Source organism: Syngnathus leptorhynchus, chromosome 3 (genome assembly GCF_054491065.1).
Source record: "Syngnathus leptorhynchus isolate UIUO chromosome 3, UIUO_Slep, whole genome shotgun sequence".
In the NCBI taxonomy this organism is placed as follows: Eukaryota; Metazoa; Chordata; class Actinopteri; order Syngnathiformes; family Syngnathidae; genus Syngnathus; species Syngnathus leptorhynchus.
In genome coordinates this window covers 13901842-13922911 of record NC_141197.1, presented here as the reverse complement: position 1 = coordinate 13922911, position 21070 = coordinate 13901842, and the positions used below count along the sequence as shown (strand labels likewise).

The window sequence follows — 21070 nt, the reverse complement described above, 5'->3', positions numbered from 1 at the left end:
ATGTTTTAGGTAAAGACTGAGTATTTCAAATAAATTTACACAAACAGAGTCGTAATAATCATCCAATTGGCTTTGCTGAAGGCCGGCTCATTAAATATGCAAAAACTGCGGGAAGTGACTAGATATTCCAATTTAGACATCACCAAGTATTTGTAACCTTGAAAATACACAGCCATTTTAGTTCGTCCATAAATTTATTTCTTAAATTTAAGGTCGCACACATAAGTATTTTTCTTCGACAAATATTTGATAAGCTCATTTGTTACTACTTTTAACACAGGCATCTTTGTGGACATCTAAGCGTAAACTGGTCCTGTCCCACGTTGGCGCATAGCAGGAAGAGAAATGTGCCCTCTAGTCAAGTTAGCGGTCTGTTTTCATAAGACTTAAGACTCATGGTGTCTCGTTGACGTCGTGCGTTTTTTTGCAGACCCAGTTGGGTAGTGTAACTACGATAGTCGGGAAATAAACGATGTCGATGAACCGGTGTTTCTATCTGTTTTCTCGGCTTCGTCGCCATGTTAATACTCGAACAGCTCGCCTGGCTAGTAGTATTTGTCATGTGTCGTCTAGCTCTGTTTCGTTGCATAGAGAGCACCCAATGTGTGCCGTGGTTAGCAGCAGAAATTGTTCTTCATCCTCCAAACCTCCGGACACATCTCTTTTTGTTCCTCTCACGCTGAAGACTGACCTGGCTGCTGAAGGGACTGTAGGAGCGGAGCTGACCCAGCCTCTGGATAAAAGTCAGTAAACTCAAACTGATCTAAAGATAAACCAATATATATTAGCTACATTAAGAATTGTTTTTAATCAACCCAATTTTGGAAATAAATGTCTAAATGAATGCAACAAACACCGAATGGCTCTTGATACAAGCTGTCAAACACAGTGGCTCAATCGTTGAAATATATTTGCGTTTTGTGTTTCTTTTTTTTTTAGATGAACTTTTGAAAATTGTGAACCGGTTTTACAAGAGGAAAGAGATGCAGAAGCTGGCTGCTGAAAATGGACTGGATGGTGAGAATAAGACCCTTGTATTGAAATTGGTGTCATTTTATTAATCTGTCAAATCATCCCTAATTTCCTTTAAAGAGAGCCAAAGACTACTCAATAGAATGCTATTTTGTAAGATCAGTCTGTTGTAAAACATTGACTTTTCCCCCAAGCAGAATGAATCTGTTTATAATATGTTCATGTTCATTTAACTTATTTAACACTTATTTACGGTAAAAGTGAAAAACCTTCTGTTTGTATGCAGCACGACTCTTCCACCAGGCCTTTATCAACTTTAGGAAATATATCTTGGAGGTGACATCACTACCCGCCGATCTGCACATTATTCTCAGCGACATTTGTCGCGGAGCAGGTTTGTCTCCCCAAAAAATCAAATATATATATGTATACATCTAGAAAATGGATGGAAGGAATGAAAAAAATACTACGGTGATTAATTTTTTTTGTGTGCTTGGGTGCTGTTTACCTCAAGGTCACATCGATGACATCTACCCATACTTTATGCGACACGCCAAGCAGATATTTCCCATGCTCGAATGTATGGATGACCTGAGGAAGATCTCAGACCTCAGAGTTCCTGCCAACTGGTAAACATACACACAGTGAGGGGAAAACCGATTCATGTTGTCATTTTAAATAAAAGTAAATGAAAAACAATAAACATCTTGAAATATTTCACCCTCATAAAGTTTCACATTTTTATTCAGCTTGCAATTGACGTTTTCATCAGTTTTAATTGAGTTGCACTGAACACGTGTGTTCTTGAGGTACCCGGAAGCCCGTGCCATCCAGAGGAAGATAATCTTTCACGCTGGCCCCACCAACAGCGGCAAAACCTACCAGGCCATTCAACGCTACTTGGCTGCAAAGTCAGGGGTCTACTGCGGACCCCTCAAACTTCTCGCCCATGAAATCTTCGAGAAGAGCAACGAGGCGGTACGTATAGCTAGCTTCTTCTGTTTGTTAAATTCATGGATGAAGACTGCGGTGTGGTCTCAATAGGATTTGTTTGTCTGTTCTCAGGGTGTGCCTTGTGACTTGGTGACTGGTGAGGAGAGGACATTTGTGGACAGTGAAGGTCGAGTGTCCGCTCACGTGGCCTGCACAATCGAAATGTGCAGCGTCACAACGCCATGTGAGTATGTTGCGTGTGTGTACAGTGCCACATTACCCGTGGATACACACTTGTTTTTTTTTCCTTGAGATGACATCAGTGCTCATTTCAAATGAGCAGAATTTCTTTAAGATGATCATTTCATTCCATTTTTTTTTTTTATTTCATCAATGAATTAAATTCTCCTGATTATATCAAATGTAAGTTTAGTCAAGTCACTGTATTGACTGTTTTATAGATGAAGTGGCTGTAATTGATGAAATTCAAATGATCAGGGATCTTTCGCGTGGCTGGGCCTGGACCAGAGCTCTGCTAGGTTGGTTTCACAAACACGCACGCATGAAAATACAGCCACGAAAACACACACACACGCACACGCACACGCACACGCACACACACACACACACACACACACACACAAACACACAAACACACAAACACACACAAACACACTCGAAAACCTTAACCGGCCTGTGGATTATTCATTAATTCTGTGAGCAAAATGTCAACATTAGTCACACACACATACAAAGCATGCGTGCACAAAACACACAAAAATATCCCCAAACCATCCTATGCGTTATTTCCATCAACAAAATCTCAACATTACTGGGGCATGAAAATCCACTCCAAATACAAAAATGACCACGATTAAGTTGAGTTTTCAAACGCTTGTTGTTCTTAACACTACTCCGTGCCACATTTATTTAGGGCTATGAGTAATGTGTGCGCACAGGTCTCTGCGCGGAGGAGATTCACGTGTGCGGGGAACCCGCTGCCATCGAATTTGTCCGAGAGCTGATGTACACCACTGGAGAGGAAGTGGAGGTGAGTCGTATTTTCTGGATCCGTTCACTGGACGTCTTCAAAATCGAACAAGAGCCAATCAAAAAAAAAAAAAAGCCGCACGCTATATCCTGAGAGATGTCAAAACAACTTTTCATACATACTTGCTTTGATTTTCTACAGTCTACCCACTCAAGTGTCTCTCTCTCTTTCTCTCTCTCTCTCTCTCTCCAGGTCCACACCTACGAGCGCTTAACGCCATTCTCCATCCTGAACAGCGCTGTGGAGTCTCTGGACAACCTGAGAGTAGGGGATTGCATCGTGTGCTTCAGTAAAAACGATATCTACTCCATAAGCAGGCAGATTGAAGCCAGAGGGCAGGAATGTGCTGTCATTTATGGAAGTTTACCTCCAGGTGAACACGCCTTGCTTGATCTTACGGTGTGCATAGTCAAGACAAAAAAAATCATGTTGAGTTAGGAAACAATTTCGCATGTTCCAGGCACCAAACTCTCTCAGGCCAAGAAGTTCAACGACCCCGATGACCCCTGTAAAATTTTGGTAGCAACAGATGCAATCGGAATGGGCCTTAATTTGTGAGTGTATTCATTCATTCAGTTTGTTCCCGCACATTACGAAAAGACGACAAGATTTTAGCCCACCGTCTTCTTCCCTCCAGGAGCATCAAACGCATCATCTTCAACAGTCTGGTGAAGCCCAACGTCAACGAAAAAGGGGAGAAGCAAATGGAGACCATCAGCACGTCACAGGCTCTCCAGATTGCCGGGCGAGCTGGAAGGTCAGTCTTGTTTATTTATGCTTTTGATTTTGTTTGATTTTTTTTTTTGCATTGTCTTTTCTTTCAGGTTCTCCTCCAAGTTCAAAGAGGGGGAGGTTACCACCATGCACAGAGATGATCTTCCAGTCCTGAAGGAGATACTTAGTCACAAAGTGGAGCCCATTGAGGTTGAGAAATAATCTGTCTTCTTATTTTTAGTCTCCATACTAAAGTTACAATAAGACTGTGTTTCTTCTCAGACTGCAGGTCTTCACCCCACCGCGGAGCAGATTGAGATGTTTGCTTATCATCTACCTGATGCTACTCTTTCTAACCTTGTTGTAAGTAACTACAAAAAAATGGACTCAGATATTTTAGGTTTTTTTTTTTTTATGATGGGATTTTTTTTTTTCCTTCTTTTATACAGGACATTTTTGTGAGCCTCTCCCAAGTGGACGGTCTCTATTTTGTCTGCAACATTGACGACTTTAAGTTCCTGGCTGACATGATTCAGCACATCCCACTCAACTTGAGGTCTCGCTATGTTTTCTGCACGGCTCCCATCAACAAGAAGCAGCCTTTTGTGTGTACGTCTTTCTTAAAGGTAAGCAACGGGCAATGATATTCTTCTTTACGGGGATTTGCTCAAGTATTTTCCTGCTTTGAAGGTGAATAAGTCGATCCAAACCTAAGCACACAGATCCATTTAAATTTCTCTCTCTCAGTTTGCCCGGCAGTTCAGCCGAGATGAACCCTTGACCTTCGATTGGGTTTGTCGCCACATCAACTGGCCTCTGGCCCCACCCAAAAACATAAAAGACCTGGTTCACCTGGAAGCTGTTCACGACGTGTTGGATCTTTACCTCTGGTTAAGGTAATTTAGTGGATGATGGTCAGGTCGAGAAGCTCTCAATTGATTATCAGCATCGTTGACAGTTACTATTTGTCACGGATTTTAGATTATAGATTAAATCGGTTATGATTTTCTGAAGGTTTTGATATTTCCTTCATCACGCCAATCTTCCATGTTGCTTCTCATCCAGTTACCGTTTCATGGAAATGTTTCCCGATACTGCCTTGGTGCGAGAAATTCAACAGGAATTGGACACCACCATCCAAGAGGGTGTCCGGAACATCACCCGTCTCATCCGAGCCACAAATCCGGCCATCACCGGCCCGCTCCAGATGCAGAAAAATAGCGACCAAACCGGCGCCACCGGTAGCCTTTCATCTGGAGTTCGAAGAAGTCCGAGCATTCTGAGACGCACGGGACAAGCCGTGGACAGCTCACTGACTAACCGGCTGGTGCGAGATGGACTCTTGACGTCCGAGATGTTGCAACAGTTGCAGAGGGAGTGGTCTAAAGGACAGAAAAAGGAGTCCACCAATCGGAGTGCATTGGATCTTAAAATGAACAATAATGCCAACAAAGACAGTAAGAGGAAAAAGAGAAAATGAGGTGGGCTGGACTTCAAGGTTTTTTTTTATTATTTTTTTTTTATGTTCCCCGACCCAATAGAAAATAGATGTGCAAGCCTTTATTGGATAAGAAACCTGTGGACCGTCACACATCTAACAATGTATGTATAAAAGTCTATTTTCACTCCACAACCAGTGAATGGACAGCAGTCTAAAATGATGCAATCATGAAATACATTATTTACAATAGTTCCTTAATAAAAATCTTGTTTTGTATGAAAACAAGTGTATAGATAGAGGTGATATGGCATATTTTTTTACTATAGGAATTTAATATCCGCCCGTGCCTACATACAAGGCAAGTTTTTCAGATTTGGTCACATGACGTAAACAATGCGAGACAGTTGCCAGCAGAGGGCGCCATTGGCCAAAATGTCATAAAGTGGTTGATTCATGCATGACCAGGCTCACAGTCGCAGAAAAGGAAAGAAATTGAGACTTTATCGACTTATGAATTCCAAGTGTTTTAAAATGTGTGAAAAAGTACATTTGGAATTTAAACCAAGCCATACTGATGGTATTTCATAGCATTTATGGTAATAATTCCCTACATAGGCTTGTACACAGTGCTAACACTTAAATAGTATTCCCATGGTTTACTAATATCAAGAGGTGCTTGTAAGTTTAAACTGTGACCTAGTGACATGCAGTTGGCCATGTTGCAACTTGACTTTGGTAAGACTGTGGGCATGTACTATGATACTGCTCGACGCCAGCAGAATGTACCATTTTTTGCAATCGGGATAAAGCTTTTTGTCACTGTCACGCAGCTTAACTGTGGGTCAACAATGGCAAACGATCATCAGAAAAGAACTGGATTGTCCATTTGTGCATTCACAAAAGGTCAGCATAATACATATACTGCTATCTAACCTGAGACTGACATTTTAACTGAATATAACGCAGATGTCAGTCATTTGACTCTAAGTCAAGTTTATTTACCACCCCCCACACTCAAAAATGTGAAGATGTGATCATCATCATAAAGACTACAATACGTTATTCATCAATATTTCTCCAGTTTTTTCAGAGCCTTCAAACGAGAGCTATTTATAACAAGTCTACACACCCCGTTCAAATACCAGTTTTTGTTAAATAAATGAGACCAGGATAGTACTTTTGAAATCATTTAGCTCCATGAGTGTGACCTATGATCTGTATTAAAAGAAGAAACTCTTTGCAAGAGAGTGAGAATGTTATTGCACAAGTGTGCACACCCTCTTGAAGTGGGACGTGGGTGTGTTGAGAAATCACCAAAAAGTCAAGAATTGAAAGGAACAGTGCCATTTCCTGGATTTCATCTTAATATAGCCTACTTTCATACCAAAGCTCATCACATCCTGGAGTTGGCCATGCTTTAAATTCATTCCTCACCACATAACCAGATCCGACATGCATAATTTAGTGGTATGCAAAAATCGCCCTACACATTGCCTCAAGGCTATCAAACAAAAACAATATAACCTTGTCATGGATGTTGTTTCTTGACAAGTACAGCATAAAGAGCTAACGTGTAAATGAAAATCAACATGTTAATACTTCTGGATTGCCCCCTCATATTCGTCTGTCTGTCTGTTCTATTTTGGTCCTTCTGCTTTAGCTGCCACACTGGATCCATGCCCGTCTAGTCACGTTTCCTTGCCTGCTGTACATCTCCAGGCAAATCCATCATAATCTAATGCTTTATGGACTGCATTGGATTAAAATCCACCGACTAGACTTTGATGACCTCTGATATAAGGGACGTCTCTCATGATGACGAGTATTTCCATCTTAAAATGGAATGTTAACCTTCCCAGTTTTTGTTTTTCGTTGTACCCAACAGCCACAATAATAATAATAATAATAATAATAAATTGTGAGAGGATGTGGCTAAAGACTATCCACCCCCATGGTGGTTGTGTCCTTGAGCAGGAGTGTGTTTGCTGCGTCAGGAATTCTGAGACGAGGCTACCCGAAATTTGTCCTTGAAGAGTAGAAACAGCAGCGCTGTGTCGCACCTTTGTCTCCCGTGCGATCAGGAAATCAGATCATGTTTTTTCTAGTCTAGTGTAAATCGATTTCACTCCACTTCACTTGTGTCATTTTAAATATTCTAAATAGTCATTAAATTTCCTCAAGGGGACCTTCAACAGTCAATGATTAATCGTCAAAATTATTTGCATAAATAATGCCACAACTTCATTGGCCTGGCTGGCTCCTCGGAAATATAAGGACAGCTATATTGAAAAAAAAAATCCACACACGCACATGGAAGTGCTTTGGTAACATCAAAGACGTGAAAAAACTGAGCATATACAAAAATGATGTTTGCAAACCAGGTCAGGACAAACAACTCTTAACTCTTAATAAGGCTGACAAAGTGCAGTAAGATTTCATCCTACTAAAAAAGGTACTTTTTTGCTTTTAACTGCTGAACTTTCAAGTAGAACTGGAACGCTTGTTTTCCCCTAACCCCACTACCGGCCCCTGTCTTTGCCGTGTCCTCCTCCTCCTCCTCATGATCTCATCTCACCTCGTCTCCCGCCACAATCCCTTCTGCTTGCATCCGTGGCAGATCTGTACGCGAAGTTGCCGCCATATTGTATGTGTCAAAAGTGGAGCTATTTGCTCGCTGCTTGGAGGGAGATGCGTGGAACTCCGAGCAACTGTTTTGAATAAAACCCATATCTCATGGAGGTAAGTGAGAATACATGACGTTTGATTACCAATTGAGAAAACCGATTATTTTTTTGTTCAATGGTATTTGTAAAACAAGAAGAAAAAAAAGAATCTTTAGAACCCACACATTGGTTCTCTTTAATGGATATTGTAGATGGGAGAACAATTAAAACTTTAAAATGCCCAAATAATGTTCTAAAACGTGTTTTTTGTTTTGTTTTCATTAAATAGTGAAAGAGAGAGAGAGAGAGAGAGAGAGAGGAGAGAGAGAGAGAGAGAGAGAGAGAGAGAGAGAGAGGAGAGAGAGAGAGAGAGAAGAGAGAGGAGAGAGAGAGAGAGAGAGAGAGAGAGAGAGAGAGAGAGAGAGAGAGAGAGAGAGAGAGAGAGAGAGATGAGAGGAGAGAGAGAGAGAGAGAGAGAGGAGAGAGAGAGAGAGAGAGAGAGAGAGAGAGAGAGGAGAGGAGAGATGAGAGAGAGAGAGAGAGAGAGAGAGAGAGAGAGAGAGAGAGAGAGAGAGAGAGAGAGAGAGAGAGAGAGAGAGAGAGAGAGGAGAGAGAGAGAGAGAGAGAGAGAGAGAGAGAGAGAGAGAGAGAGAGAGAGAGAGAGAGAGAGAGAGAGGGAGGAGAGGGAGAGAGTGAGAGAGAGAGAGAGAGAGAGAGAGGAGAGAGAGAGAGAGAGAGAGAGAGAGAGAGAGAGAGAGAGAGAGTGTGAGTTGCCACATTCAATATGGCGCGGAGCGCTGCAAGGGTTTAATTTACATATGCATATAAATATCGCATCTATGCACAACTCCTATCCAATCAGATGTCAATTAGTGGGCGTGTCTTTATTGCGGTGTAACGCCTTCTGCCTCCAAAGTTGCTGGCTCACTCAGTCACTTCTTTGCTTTCGCTCACATGCCGGCCGGCTGAGCAAAAAAAGTGCCACACATGAGCCAGCTGACTACTTTTAAACCTGCCTTGACTTGATTGTGGATATTTATTCCCCTCTCTATTTTCTATTAACAAGCCCCTAGTGTTGCATGAAGTAGACGTTTAGGTTGGGTTTCTTTCTCTCCCCCCCCCCCACCACACTTTGATTCCCTCCATTTGTGTGTGTGTGTGTGCGTGTGTGTGAGAGAGAGAAGAGAAGAGGAGAAAGAAGCAGGATGATCGCAGCGCAGCTACTAGCCTACTACTTCACAGAACTCAAGGATGACTACGTCAAAAAGGTGAGCGCTCCATTTCGTTTGACTGACTACATGTTATGTGGTTGTCAATTCCAATTGTTGTTTCTCTGGCTCGGTTACCTGGCAGGCAGCGTGCATACAATTCTTGACCTACAAATGTGACACTGCTGCTTCCTTAAACGTTAGTTTTGAGTGTACTGTTAAAAGTGTAACTGAAGAGGAAATGAAAGATGAAAGCACGCATGACCAAAAAGATCTTGGTAGAGCATAGAAAGACATTCCATAGCCTTTCTTTATTATTTACCTTGGTTATAAAACAAATCAAGTTTATAATAATTGAATGAGCAATGTACTGAGGTCATATTTTTTAGAGTACCTATATGATGGGCTGCTTGCAAAATTGCTTTGTGACAAGAAAAACTGTTAAATTGATTTCTGGTGAATGGTTTTGTAATCTATTGATCTCACTCTCCATTATTTTGGCTGTCCCGTAGCTCTTACTGTACTGTATTGTACTGTACTATACTGTCTGTTCCCTTGGTTTCAAGATATTGACAAAATAAAGGTTTAAGAAATTTCCAATTTTAGTGTGATAGGCAACACTGGTGGCCAGTTCAATTTTGCATGTTGAATGTGGGAAAAATCGCCTGCTAATCAATGGCTATTCATTTAACTTGTATCTAAGAAGCACATTGACTGGGAAAAGATACAATAATCTACCATTTCTTCAAATACAGACAGAACTGATGAACTCAATCAAATAGCAATTAGAGAACCAAAATGATAAACAAATGCATTATTTTTGAGACATTTTAATATAAACAAATGCATTGTGTGGCAAATTTGAGGATACTTAGGTTGTGTGTTGCAATCAATAATATTCTGTATCCCTCAGCACTGGTGGTGCCCATGGCCATCATTGGCCACCACATAGCTCTTCCCCTAAAATCAGGTCATCCAAATATATTGAAATAAGATAATTTTGGAAAAATTATTTTACTGATGCATTTAATAATGGGTCATATCACTTTATTTTTAATTGTAATTCAATTGATGATCATTTAAAACCTAAAAATATCATGTTAACTTCTACAATTTTTACTTCATCTGTTTTAAAAATATAACAAAGTCCTTAAATACATACGTTTGCCCTCCTGGCTAGAAATCAAGGTGGGTGAAGAAAGAATTCAGTTGAAAACCTGCTTATTTAGATTCATAGTCAAATGTGACTGAGCTTGTTTTCAAGGGCCTCGAGGCGCCTTCCATCTTTTAAAGGTTTCCTGCAAACCCTGATCAGATAGTGTTTCCAGGCTACCGGCATTCTTGTGTTTTTGTCATGTGTTATATTAGACACCATGTCATCTTTGTTTTCCCCTGATCCAAACAAATGCATTCACATTTTCCTCTCCAACATGTGCTCCATGATTCACACGTGAAGCCAGGGGGGGACCCTTTAAGGTCGCTCACTGATGATGTCATCAGCTTGTCTTTTAAGTTAAGGCTTACTTTATAAATGTGGGAAAGTTTAGGCCTGTCACATTCCTCTTTCGTACTCACAATGTCTGAGTGTGTGTGTGTGTGTGTTTGTGTGTAAATGCTGTTATCGAACAATTGCCTGCGGTGGTAAAAACAAATGAAGTGCATTGGGGATCTGATGCAATGCAACGCATCAAATCCTCCCTCCCTCCCTCCCTCCCTTTCTCTTGTCCTCTCTCGTCCTCCCTGAAATAGGCCAGCTTTGAGCCATGTGACATAAGTACCATGCAGACTCTTAGAGACGTTCTTGCAAGACTCCAGCCAGGTGTTGTGTAGTTCTTGAGCTCATGGATTGTTTTAGTGACCCTTCTGCTAAACTCAAAATGCTAAGTCATCAAAGATTCATACAAACTGCATTTACAGTGCCATAAATGTTGCTAAGTGTGGTTAAAGGTTTGAGTTCATTTTTTATGTCTCTATTTTTTTGCATTTATTTCAAATCTATCAAAATGATTTCAAATATATTCTTGATGGTTCTATTTCACCACAACACATTTCCTTCATTTATATAAATAAAGGACAATCATACCTTCAAAGCTTTTCATTCATTCCACCAAATAACTCCCCGCTAATTCAAGTCATAATACATAAATAAAGCCCAATCTATGTTTAGAATCTTGTAAATTAGGTTTACCATTCATGGACTGTGTCTTCTAGTTTCGAGTGTGACAAATTGCAAGGTTAGGGTAGAGAAGAGGAAAGAGCTTTTCCATATGTGCACACGTCCAACCACCAGTGTCACATTTCAGCACTTCCCCAATCAAGCCTGTGACAAGGAGACAGATCAGTAGACAAAGGTGTGTTGTTGAGTACACTAATCCAGTCTTACCTGTCCTCTCTCTTTGGGATTTTGATCTTGCCTCTCCATTTGTAAAAAAAAAAAAACCCCATCTGACTTATTGATTTATTTTGCCAAAGGGAGAGGTCAGGGTTAATGATTTCATAAGCTTCCATGTCAGACTCCTCTTGTGGTAATGTGACAGAGAATGTAACACTTGCACACCATATTTAACACTTGTATGTAAACAGTGTCACTGTTTTGTATCATATGCATTTTATTTTGGAATATTAAAAGATCACAAGGTTTGTATCTTACAAAAGCCAACGTTCAAACCATATCTCAATTGTCAGCACTTTTACCTTATTAATGTCACTGCAGTATTAGGGATTTCAACATAAGTCAAGTTTTATTTAATAAAGAACAAACACATGTCTCAAAAAATGTCTCCTCCACACTAGATCCAGTCTGTTTGTATTTCAAATTCACTTCCTCTAAGCCACAATGACACTGTCATGACCTTGTTTACATAGAGACAAGAAGCTTCCAGGAAATGTGACATTGAGAAATGAAAATAAGCAATAAAACTTTCATGATCTTATATATTAAAAGTTGTTTTGGGATCCAACATTGCTCGGGTACTTCAGTCTTCAGCAAAACGAAGAAGCCAGACGTGATGAAACAGCAGTTTGTTTAACATCCTGTTTGACACCACGCAAGTGACATAGGTGTGTCAACACTGTGGGAAGTTTTCTGCCAATAGTAAGATGTGTAACAGCAAAGTTACAGCTACTATGTTGTAACTATGACGTAGTCTATAAAAGGTAGCAATAAATGGGTCACAATGTGCCATTCACTTCCTGTAAATGGTAACGATTGAACAGTGCCATTCATTCACGTCAGAGGTGTAGGATTATTAAATCATTAGCAGATCCAGTAAATCTGGATCCTCTTTTGAAGAGGAGCATTTTGTCTTTTTGTGAGATTTGACCATAAAGGTTAGGCCACTTGTGATTATGTAAACAATTACTATGGTTTTAACTTTCATTTTTGCTTTTTGCTGTTTTGGTTTTTTCATATCAAAGTTTGGGAAAAAAAAAAAAAACATGATTGATTGTGGGTTAAAAGCTTTGGGGAGCCAAAGAAAACAAATTGTAATAGTCTGATCAGCAAAAATATATAAAAAATAAATAAATCCATGTATCTCTTATCCAGTCTGTAAGGTCGAACAATATTTTGTCCATCGCCGATTCAACCTTAAATATGGCCTATAATTCAATAATAGTTCAATTGTTCAAAGTATTGACTATGGAATTGAATTTCAATGTAATGATCTCCTTTTGTGTGTCTTATCAGATTGACAAGTACTTATACTCCATGCGCTTCTCTGATGAGACGCTGCTGGACATCATGCAGCGCTTCCGCATGGAGATGGTCAATGGCTTGAACCGCGACACCTACACCACGTCCTCGCTAAAGATGCTGCCGACATTTGTACGCTCCATCCCCGACGGCTCGGGTCAGTGCTTCCGTGTTGTAATGAGACAAAAATATTTGAATTTGGAATATAAGTCAATGGTAAACGCCTTCTTTTTGTGCTGCCGTTAAGTCAACTGATTACTCAACAGACAAATGAATCATCTGTCTGTCCCTCACCACATGTTCCTTACCACGTCACTGTGAGGCTTGGTGGTTTTTAGTAGTATGTTCTGTATCATTCCAGAAGGAAAAAAAAAAAAAAGACTCTCAAGTGCAGTACAGTTTACATTCCTTCCCCAATTTCACTATTGTTCATGATTCATCTTCTCCTTTTCTTTGTTTCCTACAGAAAAAGGAGATTTTATCGCGTTGGATTTAGGAGGAAGTGCCTTCAGGATCCTTCGCGTCAAAGTCAGTCACGAGAAGAAGCAGACAGTTCAGATGGAGAGCCAGATTTATGACACACCAGAGGACATCATGCACGGGAGCGGAGCTAGAGTGTGTTGACGTTCAAGTACTCACACACACACACACACGCATACACACACTTTCATTCTCACTCCCGTCTCCGCCTTGTTCCAGCTGTTCGACCACGTGGCAGAGTGTCTGGGTGACTTCATGGAAAAACATAACATTAAAGACAAGAGGCTGCCCATTGGCTTTACGTTTTCCTTCCCTTGCCAGCAAACCAAACTTGACGAGGTAATATAACATTTACAACAACTAATAAATACAGCACTCCACAATTTCCTCTTTATTCATCGCCTTATCTCCCAAGGCCGCTGTGTCAGTCATACTTGTAAAACCAATGATATAAAAATATAATAAAATGGTGAAATAAATTGTTATTTTTTTTACTAATTTGTGAACACACAGTACAAATAAGAAACGTCCGATGTTTTCCTGTAGTTTTGTAGGAGCTTGAGTGACAGACGGCCTTGCTTTGTCTGTCTCCAGAGCACTCTGTTAACTTGGACCAAGCGCTTCAAGGCGAGCGGAGTCGAGGGCATGGATGTCGTAAAGATGCTCAACAAAGCCATCAAACAACGAGGAGTAAGTCGCGTCTTCATCTCGCCTGGAGTTTTACAGCACGTAATAGCGAGGGGCCGCCATTAAGTCATTTCTGTGTCTTCCAGGACTACGAAGCCGACATCATGGCTGTGGTGAACGATACCGTGGGAACGATGATGACGTGCGGCTTCGACGATCAACGATGTGAAGTCGGCGTTATCATCGGTATTCCATCCACATTGTTCCCAAACCAGAGCTGAATTCATTCTAGTATTTATTCCTAATTTTATTTCTTTTAGGAACCGGCACCAACGCGTGCTACATGGAGGAGCTACGTCACATCGACCTGGTGGAAGGCGACGAAGGCAGGATGTGTGTGAACACAGAGTGGGGGGCCTTTGGAGACGACGGTTGGTTGGAGGACATCCGGACCGAGTTTGACCGAGAGATTGACCGAGGCTCTCTGAACCCCGGCAAGCAGCTGTACGTCATTTTGGTTCACGCTGCTACTTGAAGACTCTTTTTTTTTTTAAAACCACTTGCAAGGCTAAGACATCACAATAGAAGTATGTATCACAATATGGGCAAAAATGGGCAATTCAGGAAAGCAAAAATGTTGTCCAGAAATCTTTTGATGGGAGAAAATCTTTGCTTCATTGAGTTCAACAATAATGCCAGCGTTTCTCTTATTATTATTATTTTTTTTTTTACAATTTGTTCCTTTGATTACAGGTTTGAGAAGATGGTTAGTGGACTGTACATGGGCGAGCTGGTTCGTCTCATTCTGGTCAAGATGGCCAGGGAGGGTTTGCTGTTTGAGGGAAGAATCACTGCTGAGCTTCTTACTAAAGGCAAAATTGAGACCAAGCACGTGTCAGCCATTGAGAAGTAAGTTGCAAACTTGATGTGCCATCATGATTCATATAGGCATTCCGCAGCAGACTACAAAGTCCAGTCAGCTTATTTTTATAGCCTTCAATCACAAAGGATGAGAGCAAAAGATATGAGAAGCTGAAATAAAGCAGGCCAAAATCCCCCCCCCCCAAATTGGTTCTGCCATTTTCATTTATTTTTCAGATTAACCCCTGATCTTTATTCTCATGAAAATTCCTGAAATAATACTTTCCATTTGTTAAGGTGAAAAAGTTTGGGCCACCCTCTTTTATTGGATTACAATACAGTATTCCTCTTTCTGTCTCTGTCTTGTTTAGGAGTAGAGAGGGATTAATCAAGGCCAAAGAGATTTTAATCCGACTCGGCGTGGAGCCCTCGGATGACGACTGCATTGCCGTTCAACATGTGGGTATTGTTGCCAACTCCTTCCTGAAATGGAGGCTGCCCTTATACTAGTGTCATTTTACCTCACGTGTGATTCACTTGTAATAAATCTTGGGGCAACCCCTGCTCGCTTATTGCACCAGATCATCTGGGCTGGATTTCAAATTTTGCATTATCCCTTAGTTAAGTGGTTCTCGAAAAAAAAAAAAAAGGATGGCAGGATTTTTTTTTTTAATGGCTTCCTCATCCGCTCCATTTAGGTTTGCACCATTGTGTCTGTCCGCTCTGCCAACCTGATAGCAGCATTACTAGCGGGCATCCTCAAGAGGCTCAAGGAGAACAAAGGCGTGGCCCGACTGCGCACCACTGTTGGCATTGATGGCTCGCTCTACAAGATGCATCCACAGTGAGTCATGCTCCATTTACAAAATGTCGCCGGCCCTGTCAATGTTTGAATTCCACAATGACAAATCTACTTCAGGTACGCACGTCGTCTTCATAAGGCGGTCCGTCGGCTGGTCCCCGACTCTGACGTGCGCTTCCTCTTGTCGGAGAGCGGTAGCGGAAAAGGAGCCGCCATGGTGACGGCTGTGGCCTACAGACTTGCCGAGCAGTCGAAGCAAATCGCACAAACTCTCTCAGAATTCCGCCTGACGACCGATCAACTGCTGGAGGTGTGGGCACGGATAGAAGAAGTGTTAAGTTTTACAAATGAGTGTTTTATAAATGAGTGTTGTATCATTTGTCCAGGTCAAGCAGAGAATGAGGACCGAGATTCAAAATGGCCTTTCAAAGGCCACGCAGGAGTCCGCCACAGTGAAAATGTTGCCAACGTTTGTGTGCAGCACACCCGACGGCACAGGTTAGACATTTTTTGTCAGGACACAACACGGTTACAAGTATTTGAGTAATATCAGAAAATATGGATCTGTTATAACCAATTTCAAAAGTAGTTGGCAAAAACTTTAGAGCTGAATTAAGCAGTCGGATTTCTTTCAAGAAATGTCGATTATATATATTTGTTTTTATGTGGGTGTTTTAATAATGGAGCTGAAAAGAAAGGGATTTTCAAGCTTATAGTCTCCATGGAGGCAGTCAGAATATTTTACTTCAGATAACAGCCTAGCGCCAAGGTCAAGCTTTGGAACAGCAGGAGTAAAAAGAGGCGCTATCTTTAGCCTAAGGAGCTGTGTCATGTCACGGTGTACGCACACACACACACACACACACACACACGACCAGACTTTCTTATAAACAAGTCTGCAATGAGAAAGACTGAGCAATGTATTTGCACTTCTTAGATGTTGTCATTATTAAAAGCAACTATTTTGTGTTTCTGTCTGTCTGTCTGACTGCAGAAAATGGCGATTTCCTGGCTTTGGATTTGGGAGGAACCAACTTTAGAGTACTGATGGTCAAAATTCGTTCTGGGAAGAAGAGATCGGTGGAAATGCACAACAAGATTTACGCTATTCCTCAAGAAGTGATGCAGGGAACAGGAGAGGAGGTGAGAAGTTGATACAATCTATGCCCAAGAAATAACGGGCAGCATATGATTGTGACAAAATAGATGTGTGAAAAGCTGACAGGTTGACGGTAAGCTTGCTGTTTCAATGTGAACTGGCTGGGATGGTGTTTTTTAGGATTAGTGGAGGTGACTTCAATTTGTTTGTCAAGGTAATCCTGTCTGTCACCTTTTGACCCGTGGCCCGTCACAGGAAAGTTTTCTCCAAACTATTTGGATGAACTGACCACTTGATGGCAGAAGAGTGGTTGAGTTTGAATGTTTCCCCACATGTTTTCAATTTCCATCTAGTCTGGCTTCCTCCAAAATGACACAAATTTGCTCCACCTCAGAACACATTCATTTCTTCACTTCAACATTTTCACATCAATTTACACCAGCGTCTCTCCTTTCCTCCTTCAGCTGTTTGATCACATTGTGCATTGTATAAGTGACTTCCTGGACTACATGGGGATGAAGAATGCTCGTCTTCCTCTCGGCTTCACCTTCTCATTCCCCTGCCTTCAGACCAGCCTGGATGCCGTGAGTACCCGTTTGGAGTTCTCTCAACACGGTGGCATTTTCCGAGCCGGTGTTTGTGTACGTTTACAAAGGGCATCCTGGTGACGTGGACTAAAGGCTTTAAGGCTACAGATTGTGAAGGAGAAGATGTCGTGGAGCTTTTGAGAGAGGCCATTAAAAGGAGAGAGGTAAGAAGAGTTTGGTGGAATACAATCATGGAAATAGAAATGTTTATCCATCAGAGATTGAATTGGCACTAGGTCCTTTTAATTTGATTCTTTTGTATTAATGTAATTCTTCCTTATATTTTCCGCTCAAGGAATTCGACCTGGATGTGGTGGCTATAGTGAACGACACAGTGGGCACCATGATGACCTGCGCGTACGAAGAGCCCACCTGTGAAATTGGGCTCATCGCTGGTCAGTTTCTCCATTTTATTCGTGCAACTTCAACGAGATGACCCAAGTAACAAAACACCTCGGCTACTGAGTGCAGGCACCGGCAGCAATGCGTGTTACATGGAGGAAATGAGAAACATTGAGATGGTAGATTCCAACCAAGGGAGAATGTGTGTCAACATGGAGTGGGGGGCATTTGGTGATAACGGATGCCTAGACGACATCAGGACCGAGTACGATCGTGCTGTCGATGACTTCTCTCTCAATCCCGGAAAACAGAGGTAAAAAAAAATGTGGAAAAACTCAAGTGTTGTGAATACTTTCCAGTTATAATGTGTGTGTGTGTGTGTGTGTGTGTGTGTTTTCACACTACAGATACGAGAAAATGTGTAGCGGTATGTACCTCGGCGAAATAGTGCGAAACATCTTGATAGATTTGACCAAGAGGGGCTTCCTCTTCAGAGGTCAGATTTCGGAAACGCTGAAGACCAGAGGCATCTTTGAAACAAAATTCCTCTCTCAGATCGAGAGGTAAGAAACTACCTCAATGTTTTAGTTGAGTCATTTATTTTTGTCCAATGTCTAGTTATATGAGTATTCCTCAACTTAGTTGATTTTCTTTCCCGCTGCTAACACGGCGTATGTGTCTTTCTCTAGTGACAGATTGGCGTTACTTCAAGTGAGGGCCATCTTGCAACAGTTGGGACTGGACAGCACTTGTGATGACAGTATCATTGTTAAAAAGGTATGCTGTGTCACTTTGTTGAATACAAATCATAAAAAAAAAAGAAATATGTATGCCCTCTTGATTCCAAGCTGTTGGGGAAATGTGTAAAAGCAACAGTCTACCATTCAAGCTATCATATTTTGCTAATCATCTATGACTACTTCAAGTGGAATACTAAAGCCAAGGTCTCTGCTTTCCACTATTGTTTTGAATCAAAAAACCTCGACGGTATATATTATTAATGCCTCTTTCCCTTCGTATTTGACTCAAAGCATGCCCGGGATTCAATCTTGAGTGGAAAACTATTTTGAATTCCAAAAGATATTGTGACATTTATCACTTTCACAACCTTACTGGCCTCCAACAGAGAGCATTATCAAAATCAACTCTTGAACCTTATTGCTGCTGAGTTGAGCTTTTATAACAAAATGCAGTTCTGCACATTGGTGTGGAAATCTTGGATCTTACAAAACATTTGCTCAACTGTAATTTGTGAAAGAGCTTTTGTGTGTGAGAATTTCACATGAGGAAATGAAGGTTTTCAGAACTGATGAGAGATTCCATACAGGTTTATGTGATGCAATGACGATAGTGATTTTGTTGTTCTACAGGTTTGCGGAGCGGTGTCACATCGAGCCGCTCAGCTCTGCGGGGCAGGAATGGCGGCGGTCGTTGATAAGATCCGGGAAAACCGTGGCTTGGACTTTTTAAACGTTACTGTCGGGGTGGATGGCACGCTTTATAAACTGCATCCTCAGTAAGATCCATTCTCACATTATTATTCAGCACAACATTTCTCTGCCTCATCAAATGCGCATAAATTGTTCAGGGGAAGAATTAAGGGCGTGTTTTACGATGGGACAAACAAGATATTGTAAATCAGCCGTGAAAGAGCTGGTGATTTAATAACCGCCATTTATTTCCTGTTTGACAAACGTATATAACCGACATTTATTTCCTGTTTGACAAATATATGATGTATCTGTCACGAAGTTGTAATTTAACTTTCTATCACGAAAAGGTAGAGCACCTACATTTTTTTTTTTGTCATTTTGTTCTTTATCTGGGAATTCTAGGGGTTGTTTTGAGAATAAGACACTCCATGTTTTGGTGTGTCAATCCTGTTTGTGACAACTCTTGAGAACAACAACTCAGCCCTGACTGAAGAAAGACTTTCCACGATTTAGTATCTGTTATCGTGTATCTTGACGTGCAATCACTTTTTTATTTTGCTCTGATCATCCCAATTAATGATCATCTTCTCCACAGCTTCTCTCGGATCATGCACAAAACCGTTAAGGAACTGGCCCCCCACTGCCACGTCAACTTCCTGCTGTCGGAGGACGGCAGCGGCAAAGGGGCAGCGCTCATCACCGCTGTGGGGGTCCGCTTGAGACAAGAGATCCACAACCAGTAACTGTCACAGTCCAGTGGCTTTTCCGGACTCCCAAGTGGCACCTCAATGTTCTGCCCACTCTTCCCCACACTACAGGAGCTGTTTAAGTGTGTCCACACGGGTGAAAGTTAAGTAGCATAATTACCATCGTAGCTGTAAAACATATCGAAAGTACCCTGCAACTTTGCTGTGTTGTGTGTAATGTTGCCACCCGTAGGTTTTTTCCAGTAATTGCAAGGTGTCAATCATAATTCAATGTCTCGCTGGTGTATTCATTTTCTTTCATCATAGTTAGTTAGCTGCAGGTTCATTCAATTCTATTTTCTACCAAAGTCAGCAGAATGTGTCAGCACAAAATGCACAAATACGATATGCGAAAGGGAATTTTGTAGTTGCTTTCCGGTAGGTGTCGTGTTATTTATTTTATTTTTATATCCGGAGATGATTAAACGCCGCAATAATGATTCACACACACACGGACACACAATATAAGGTGTTATTTCTAATCAGCCTAATCCTATAAACATGAAAACGGAAGATCCAATCTCCGCTCGAGTGACACATGCTTACTGAATGTGCATGTTCTCCTTTTATTTGATGTTCTATTTTCGTGTAATCTCCTGTAAATTCTGTCCAAACAACACTTGTACAAATCATGGCACACGGCATGAGTCCATCAAATATGTGGAGGAATATTACACTTGCTGAAACTTTAAGACAATATGAAACATTCTGATGAGAAAGCTATGAAATGTTCTCACCTCTTGTACAAAATATATGGTAAATGCTTTAAATCTCAGGAGGGAAGGTATTTAAATGCTCAGCTAGGTTGTATTTATTTATTTTTTTTGCTTAACCAAAAGTGAATACTTACGCATGAATTGCAGATTCTCTTTTAGGTTCACTCCTGGTGTCCCTCAGGGCTCTGTTCTAGGTACATAGCCTTTTGGAATGTAAAAAAAAATGATTACAATGTTAGCAAATCCACCTGAACTTTCAGACCATTTATTGTAAGTAGTGCTACATGGTAATATTACAACTATAGTTGCCCCTTGCATAAATTCGCAACTCTGGTTGCCAGTTCCTACTGTATTGTGCTTTTTAACCTTTTTTTGCATTCCAGATATGGTTTTGGCAAAATGTAACATTGACACAAAAATACAAGAACTATACTGTGCACCCTTTTTAGAATAGACAAAGTGAAGCTGCTCTCAAACCAATACCGATAAGAAGTCTCACGAATTTCTGCCTCAATAAATACTCCGCATTATTCTCAGTATTCATCACAAACACTTGAATTGCTTTGCTTTATCTGTCCAACACTGTCAATTATTCAATAAATAAAGTCAAACTCATGTCAAATTGATTGCCATTGCCATTTGTGTGCCAGAACAAAATATACAACCATGTAATTTGAAAATGTTCTCACTTTTATTGAGCA

At 41.0% G+C, this 21070-nt stretch overlaps 2 protein-coding genes across 3 annotated transcripts; both read left to right on the top strand.

Moving 5' to 3' along the window:
- The first annotated feature begins 293 nt into the window (after positions 1-293).
- Positions 294-6322, top strand: supv3l1 (SUV3-like helicase). Its single transcript, XM_085908459.1, has 16 exons — positions 294-743; positions 940-1017; positions 1259-1366; positions 1487-1601; positions 1782-1950; positions 2038-2149; positions 2367-2444; positions 2865-2956; positions 3149-3329; positions 3417-3510; positions 3594-3713; positions 3781-3880; positions 3953-4033; positions 4120-4296; positions 4418-4566; positions 4736-6322. Exons 1-16 carry the CDS (start codon positions 473-475, stop codon positions 5148-5150), a joined length of 2340 nt encoding a protein of 779 aa, XP_085764585.1. The 5' UTR covers positions 294-472; the 3' UTR covers positions 5151-6322.
- A 2393-nt stretch (positions 6323-8715) lies between these two features.
- LOC147059389 (hexokinase-1-like) lies at positions 8716-20984 on the top strand. 2 transcript variants are annotated; one of them, XM_085906831.1, is made up of 21 exons: positions 8716-9042; positions 12671-12833; positions 13143-13291; positions 13376-13495; positions 13751-13846; positions 13930-14029; positions 14104-14287; positions 14537-14692; positions 15016-15103; positions 15343-15488; positions 15564-15756; positions 15833-15944; positions 16441-16589; positions 17010-17129; positions 17201-17296; positions 17428-17527; positions 17604-17787; positions 17882-18037; positions 18164-18251; positions 18845-18990; positions 19503-20984. In XM_085906831.1, the coding sequence occupies exons 1-21, from the start codon at positions 8980-8982 to the stop codon at positions 19648-19650; spliced, it is 2757 nt and encodes a 918-aa protein (XP_085762957.1). In that variant the 5' UTR covers positions 8716-8979; the 3' UTR covers positions 19651-20984. The 2 variants fall into 2 exon arrangements, with proteins under 2 accessions (XP_085762957.1, XP_085762956.1); XM_085906830.1 differs by having other exon boundaries at positions 13703-13846.
- Positions 20985-21070: the final 86 nt, after the last annotated feature.

Excerpts from the sequence above, each read along its gene's own strand:
- supv3l1 (XM_085908459.1), top strand. The coding sequence starts at position 473 with ATGTCGATGAACCGGTGTTTCTATCTGTTTTCTCGGCTTCGTCGCCAT. Across the intron at positions 1,602-1,781 it reads CTCAGAGTTCCTGCCAACTG|GTACCCGGAAGCCCGTGCCA; the intron begins GTAAACATACAC and ends TGTGTTCTTGAG. Across the intron at positions 3,511-3,593 it reads ATCGGAATGGGCCTTAATTT|GAGCATCAAACGCATCATCT; the intron begins GTGAGTGTATTC and ends TCTTCCCTCCAG.
- LOC147059389 (XM_085906830.1), top strand. The coding sequence starts at position 8,980 with ATGATCGCAGCGCAGCTACTAGCCTACTACTTCACAGAACTCAAGGAT. Across the intron at positions 13,496-13,702 it reads AGCAAACCAAACTTGACGAG|TTTTGTAGGAGCTTGAGTGA; the intron begins GTAATATAACAT and ends GTTTTCCTGTAG. Across the intron at positions 17,297-17,427 it reads AGGCCATTAAAAGGAGAGAG|GAATTCGACCTGGATGTGGT; the intron begins GTAAGAAGAGTT and ends TTTCCGCTCAAG.